Below are 7,053 nucleotides of genomic sequence, written 5' to 3'. Positions count from 1 at the left end.
AAAAGAAAAATACTGGATGGCTTCTCTCACAGCAGGAATATAACGGACCAGGTGAGAAAATAATAAGAATAATGAACAGCCATATACCAGAGACATTTTGTGGGGGTGGAGTGGGGAATGGGATCAAAAACAGTGGGGGGAGGGAAGTGCACTGGACTATGGTGAGGGCACATGGGTGACTTGGTGATGAAAATTCATGGGGATTACAATTGAGATGGAAAAATGTACAAAATGATGTAAAAACTATTATAAAACAATAAATAAATAAATAATAAACTATTAAATTATTTGTTTAAGAATTGCTCCTTTGGGGGCCCTCCCTGGTGGTACGATGAGCTGAAGCTCTACACTACGATGCTGGCACAGTCGCACAAGTTCAGTCCCCGGCAGGGAGCTGACCGTCATGCTCAGCAGACCTCTCCTGGCTTCCCCACTGCTCCCCTCAGCAGTTTATTTCATCAGTTTGCCTGTTCTGCTCCCCAGAACTCTGTCTCTGGTGAATCCTCTCACCACTTGTGCACCTCGAAGCTGTACCAGGTTCTGTATACATAAATAAATGAATCTTTTCAAAAATTTGCTCATTTGGTGCATCAGTACCCTGATTTTTTTCACATGCTAATGAAATCTCAATTTCCAGATTTCTCATCTATTGAATGGAGCAAATAAGTGATGCTCTCTGGAGGTTTGTGACATTTATGGTATATTCTGCTTTTGAAAATGTGTTTTTCAATTATCTGTTCTCAAATTCGTTTCTAGAGTTTCTTTTCTCATTCTATATATATATTGACATTTGACCCTAAATTGTGGCATTCACAATTCTGCATTTCTACACTTGGGGGAAACCTGCAAAATTCTGCAGGTTTTAAATAACCGAGGGTGTGTGGGTACATGTGTGTGAGTGTGTGTGTCTGTTTAAAAGGGGCATTGAAAGGTCTCCTTCATAACCGGCATGTCAGGAAATATAATTCTTAGCACAGATTTCATTGATTTTAGGATTGCTGTTATTCTGTTATTTTTCCTGGGCAGCTATTTCGTTAGCTAGTTCCCTAAGGTTAGATAATGCATCCTCTCTGATTTTCCCTAAATATTTAATGACTCTCAATTCTTCCTGAGAATAAATGTCTAAATGTAGAACTAATGGGTCAAAGATAAAGATATTTTCAAACTTTTTATATGACCTAACAAGTTACCTTTCAGCAAAATTGTCATCAATTTACATTCTTACCCAAGTCACACCCCAAAATAATGGATCTGAATTCTCACCACCATCCAATATTATCATTATATTCCAAAATAGGTGGCTTTTTTGATCTTTTCAAAATGGTATTTCAGTGTTGTTTCAGCTTGCATTTCTTGGAATCCAGTGAACTACAGTACTGGTTCATGTTTTATTGGTGATTTGAGTTTTCTGTGGACTCATGTTGGTTCATATCCTTTTTCTGCTTTTCTGACTCTGGTTATTGTTTTCATTGACTTAAAAATATTTCCAAATATACTTTTTCTAGTTGAACTTTAAGTTGCTTTCTGTACTAATTAATATGTTGCAGTAAAATCTGTTATCATGCTTGAGATCCTTTCTCATAGTACTGGTGACATAAGGCAATGATTTTGAAAGTGGAAGATTTTCTGTCAAAACCTGAAGGTCCAAACTTCCAAGAAGTGAACAATCTATGAATTTTTAGGAGAGGGAGAGGAAAGTCAAGTACCACGAGATTGATAAGCATTAAATCTTTTGCATGAACAAAAAGTACAGGTGTGGGTTATAGGATAAATACTGCAGTGCAGTCACGCTCCCTTATTCACCATGAGATCATTTCCTGTTGCTGTTGTGTAGGCAGAAGGTGAATGAAGGACTACATGAGGAGATGTGCAAAGCCGTTCTGGGGTTCCTGCATTTAGCACCTCAGGTAAGTATTGCTGTGATGAGTGATTCCATAGAGGCCACCCCCGGAAGTCATGGGCATGGGGTGTGGTGAAGGCCCCACCATCGGTGGTTGTGGAATCTGCGTTCCTCTACGAGACATCACCTTCCCCCAGGGTGTCACACCCCCTCGGCATTCTCAGTGTCTACCAGGACACGAAGCCAAGTAAGAAAATGTCTTGCCTGTGGGAGAATTTCAGAGCCATAGGACATCCTCATGTGAAGCCAAGTAAGAAAATGTCTTGCCTGTGGGAGAATTTCAGAGCCAGAGGACATCCTCATGGCTCCCCGACATGCAGGGAGCCAGGGAAATGCAGCCCTTCCTCCCGCTGATGGGGGAAATGTGACTGTGTTGGGTGACTCCCAGGAACGTCCAGCCACACAATCTCCTTTCCCCTAAGCAGGAGGAGATTGAATATAGGGGATTGGAAACTGAGTCTCTTGGTGGGAAGTAAAGGTCAGGCGGGGCTGTCAACCTCTACCCATGATACTCCCCAAGAACCCCTGGAGCCCAGAACCACAGGTGAGCATCCTGCTCCACCTGCTGACACTCATGTGTCTGTGCCCAGCTGCTGCCAAGAGGAGTGCCTGGAGCCCACCGCTCTGTGCCAGGTTTCCCTGCTCTGTGTTCTGGCAGCACAGTGCTCCTTTGTGTTGATGGAGAAATTTCTAGCAGCTTCTCTCTGTAGATTTTGTAACACTCTTTGGTGACATAGTTTCACACATGTGAAAGTTGCCTGTACTAGTTGGCGGGAGCTGCCTTAGCAGAATGGCCCCAGGTGGGTGATGTCATATTCAGCCAAGTATTGTCTCCTGGTTCTGGAGACAGGCCTGGTTCCTCCCCAGGGCTGCGAGGAAAGTCCATTCCTGACCCCTCTCTGCACCTGGAGCAGGTGGTGCCTCAGCCATGTGTCTGCACATGGTCTCTGTGCCTGTCCATGTCCAAATTCCCCTGTTCATGGGGACACTGGACACATGGGATCAGGACTCATGCTTATCTAGTTACATCTGCAAGAATGCAATTTCCAAATAAGGACTCAGTCTGTAGTGTTGGGGCTTGGTCAGTAGCAACAACAGATCACACCACATTCTGTTATGACATGAGCTTTTCACCAGAAGTCTGCTCAAAGGCAGATGCTAAGGAGTAACTTGGATGCTCCTCCCCTTGGAATTGGGGTGTCATGTCCCTCTCCCCTAGAATTGTAACACTCCTCTCTCTACCTCCCCATCCACTCCTGCCATGGGAAGTGAAGCAGCTTTTCCTACTGGAGATTTTGAGACACAAGGAACTATGCTCAGCCTGCTGTGGGCGCCACCTTCCTGCAGAGAAGGGCCTTGCTAGCCAGGAGTGGTCAGGTACCCCCAGAGGTTATTAGTGCTGTCTGGGGTGGGGTGCTAATGATCAACCAGCCACCTGCTCACACACCTGAGCCATGGTCTGTGATTAATCAGGAAGAAGTGTGTCTGTCAGTGTTCCAATGGACGTATACAACATAACCAGGCTATGAGCTGAATGTTGGTGAACCCACAGATTCTTATGTTGAAACCTGATCCCCAATATAATGGTATTTGGAAGTCTGTCCTTTGGCAGGTGATTAGGTCATGAAGGCATTATCTAATCCATTGAATCACAGGGCACCCTGTGAGGACACAGCAAAGATGATGGCCCCTGAAGCCCTGGACAAGGACCCTCATCTGACACAGAAACTGCCAGCACTTTGATCTTACAGCCCCAGCCTCCAACTATGAGAAAATTCATCCCAACTGTCTACCAGTCACCTCATCCATGGTATTTATGTAACAGCAGCCCATATACACTAAGACAACTTAAGTCTGGAAAATTTGCTTAACCAAAACTCAAGCAGGAGCAGTGTGAAGATGTGGGGGCTAGGATAACTGGTAGTAGGGGCCTCTGTCCCATTCTAGGGCCATGGGGGACAGTGGATACCAGGCTGTGTGGACAGGTCTCCAACAAGAGCCAGGCCAGCTGCTGAGGCATACAGCTTGCCCGTACCCATCCCACAGACAGTCACTCTCATTCCTCCCTAAACTTTCATGCTGATGTCCCATGCCACCCACACCCTCAGGGAAGCAGAGAGCAAAGGAATCTGTATCAGCCAGCACTCCAGTGCAAGAGAAGGTGGGGATGGTTGAGGAGAATATATCACAGGGCTGTTTTCACCTCCAGCCCCTGACCTCCTAATCTGCTTCTTAATTAGTGGCCCACAGTCAGATTCACTTCTGTTCCACTCACTACGAACTCCAGAGCTGGAAACAGTTTCCATTTATTACAGTTTGGTAGGTTCCAAATATGTTCTAGGGCAAGAAGTATCCTTACCCCAGTTTAAAACTGAGGAGCTCAAGTCATCCCTCCAACAAATTATGGCAAAGTCTCAGCTTCTCCAGCTGCCTGGGTCCTGGAATTACAGATGAGGAATTCGAGAAGCCTCACCCCAATAAGGCACGATTGAAATGAACTCAGTGGACATAGACTGAGAAGATGCTGCTCATTCATTCTTTGCTTCATCCACTTGCTAAACATCTGTTGAGTTGTTGGCCAGCAAATGAGTCTCTTGCTTACAAAGCCAGGGAAGGGAAGCACCTAACAGAGGATCTCTCAGTGGTAAGAGATGATGCCTTGAAGGGCTGAGGATATGCTTGGGACTGCAACAGCCTCACAGGTCCCAGAAAGAGAGGTTGCTCAAATGTCTGTTGGGCTGAGGGAACCTGTTAGCCACTGGCATTGCCCACACTAGTTGCTCCACAAAGCCACCATTTTGGAAATGCTCAGAGCTGGCTGTGCCTTCTCAGGATTGACTATCGGAGCTGCCCACTGAGCCCTGGGAAGGTGGTTGTGAACAAGGTGGAGAAGAGAGTCAGTCATTCTTGTCAGGTGGCATTTTCCCTTGACCACTGTACAAACACCCTTGTCCCAGACAGTCTGGATGCTAATAACACTCCGAACTCATTCTGAACCACCCAGGACCTCCTTCCCAAATCTTCCTGCTGTCATTTTGTTTATTGATTTGTGATTTTCAAGAAAAGTTTGTGGGTGCCTACAAATTTCTATTCCCAGAACCACAGGCTGGCTTTCATGAGCCCAGGCCCTCTTGCCTGCAGCGTCTCTGCCTCCAAAGCACAGTCAAATGGGGGAATCAGAACTAGCCCTCACTGTAGGCCCCTGATAGCAAAGACTTTGCAGCTGGAAAAACTTGTATTCCAGTCCAACTTCAGCCTAAGGCCACATGACATTAGCTAAATCAATGATGCCCCTAATCCAGCTCCTTCATACAGCAAGTATTCTCAGTTATCTTACCCTGTGTGCCCAAAGAAAGTCAGCATGACCCATGGCTTCCTGGATCAAACCAAGCCTACCTGACCTCCGGAATTTATATTGATAGAGGCAGTGCATTCTCTATCTGACTGAGACCCATTCGAGTTGGTTCGGTGTCTCAATGCAGAAACTATTGTCCATACTGTGAACCTGGACATGGCAGGGTTAGGTCAGCCTCAGCCTCTGCGTCACTGCCTTGCAACTCAGTTTTCCCTCATGTCCCCTGACTCTCCAAATGTTGCTTTGGAAGCCTGATTCCAGTACTCTGTGTTGTCATCATCTGTCACCAGGTACCTTGGGAGACCCCTGCACTACTATCCTAAGACTCTAACACAGCCAGTCACGACTCAGCTGCAAGGCTGAGAACAGCAGGAAAGGAGCCAGCAGGTGCCATAGAGGAGAAAAGTGACATCAGTTTTTCCAACACCTACCAGCAGTGTGGAGCCAGTGCCCCACCCTCTGAGTCAGATTGGAAAAGGTTCCTGAGGCTGGATATTCCCAAGTCCAAGTCTCAGAAAATACTGTTGTCCAGAGACTGGAGAAGCCTGAGCAGCCAGAACTCTCCCTCAGGGTCCCCTGAGCTCTTCCACACTTGTCCACTCTCGCTCCCACTGAAGAATGTCAGATTTTTCCCAATAATGAACATGGCAGAAACACCACTTACAATATCACCGCCCAGTATAATTCTCATGATGTTCTTCCTTGTAATGTCAGAAAAATGCACACTGGTCTTCTAGAATCTGGAGCAAAAAATTGGCAACTTTGACACATTCCTGAGTCCATACAATGCCCCTACCTCACACCACATCCTCGCCCATGGAGAACCCACAAGAGACAGAGTCCTTGCCTTATCCCGGAAGTGTAAAGCGGGCAGCTCACAAGCTGTTAATGAAGCGGACCGTGGCGTCCAGGATCTTCCAGGCACAGGGGAAGCTGAAGAAGGGCATGTCCAAGCAGGACAGCGCCCCGTGGAAGCCATCGTCCAAGTGGTGCCAGGTCACCGGGACACCCAGGTCCTCCAGTCTCTTCTTGTACAGCAGCGAGTGGTCCCGGAGAAGGTCGTGCTCACAGCTGACAATGCAGGTTTCCGGGAGCCGCGACACCACGTCATCAGAGGCGATCAGGGGTGAGACCATCTCGTCCAGGGCCAGGAGGCACTCCTGGTAGGCATCCTCATTCAGGGGCCCAGGGGTCTTCGGCTGGTACCCCCTCTGCTTAAACCTCTCAGGGATGTTGTCTGGGCTCAGCCACTTCTGATACTTTGCCCACACTGCAGGGGGCATGTGCGCATTTTGCAGGATGATGCTCTTCCAGGCGGGGTTGATGCTCAGGTAGCTGCTCAAACAGAGGAAAGCGAAGTCCAGGCTGAGCAACGGGACATTCCTGTTCTGCTGATACGAGGGGCACTGGAAATCAATACCTTGGAGGCCAGGGTAGATGAGCACCTGGGCGCGGATCTTCGGTAGATCTGGATAGTCCAAGAGGCTTTGACAGATTACGGCTGCCATCCCTCCTCCTGCGCTGTCACCATAGACGACCACACGGGCCGGATCCACCCCGTACAGCTTCAGGGACTTCAGGAAGTGGATGGTGGCGCAGATGGAATCTCTCACCAGCACCGGAAACCTACACTCAGGTACCAGGCGGTACCTAAAGAGCATCCAGGACGACAGTTTACATGCTGCGCAGCAGAGCCCAACACCCGTGTCTGCCACCTTCACCCCGGTGCCCTCCCATGGCCCTGCTAGCCCTGTGGAGCCTGACCCTGCGGGCGAGGGAGAGGCTGGATGAGGCTGCA

General features: G+C 47.9%; 1 protein-coding gene across 1 annotated transcript in view; it reads right to left on the bottom strand.

The window, feature by feature from the left end:
• Nucleotides 1-6,130: 6,130 nt before the first annotated feature.
• The window catches only part of LOC101627238 (arylacetamide deacetylase-like 3), a 10,376-nt gene continuing 9,453 nt past the window's right edge, over nucleotides 6,131-7,053 (bottom strand). Inside the window, 1 exon segment of the mRNA XM_012722078.1 lies at nucleotides 6,131-6,905. Coding sequence (XP_012577532.1) covers nucleotides 6,131-6,905 — 775 coding nt within the window.

This window comes from Condylura cristata, unplaced genomic scaffold, assembly GCF_000260355.1.
Source record: "Condylura cristata isolate star-nosed mole 26May11 unplaced genomic scaffold, ConCri1.0 scaffold00008, whole genome shotgun sequence".
In the NCBI taxonomy this organism is placed as follows: Eukaryota; Metazoa; Chordata; class Mammalia; order Eulipotyphla; family Talpidae; genus Condylura; species Condylura cristata.
The sequence above is the reverse complement of the archived record's forward strand: the minus strand, read 5'-3'. Positions and strand labels throughout refer to the sequence as shown.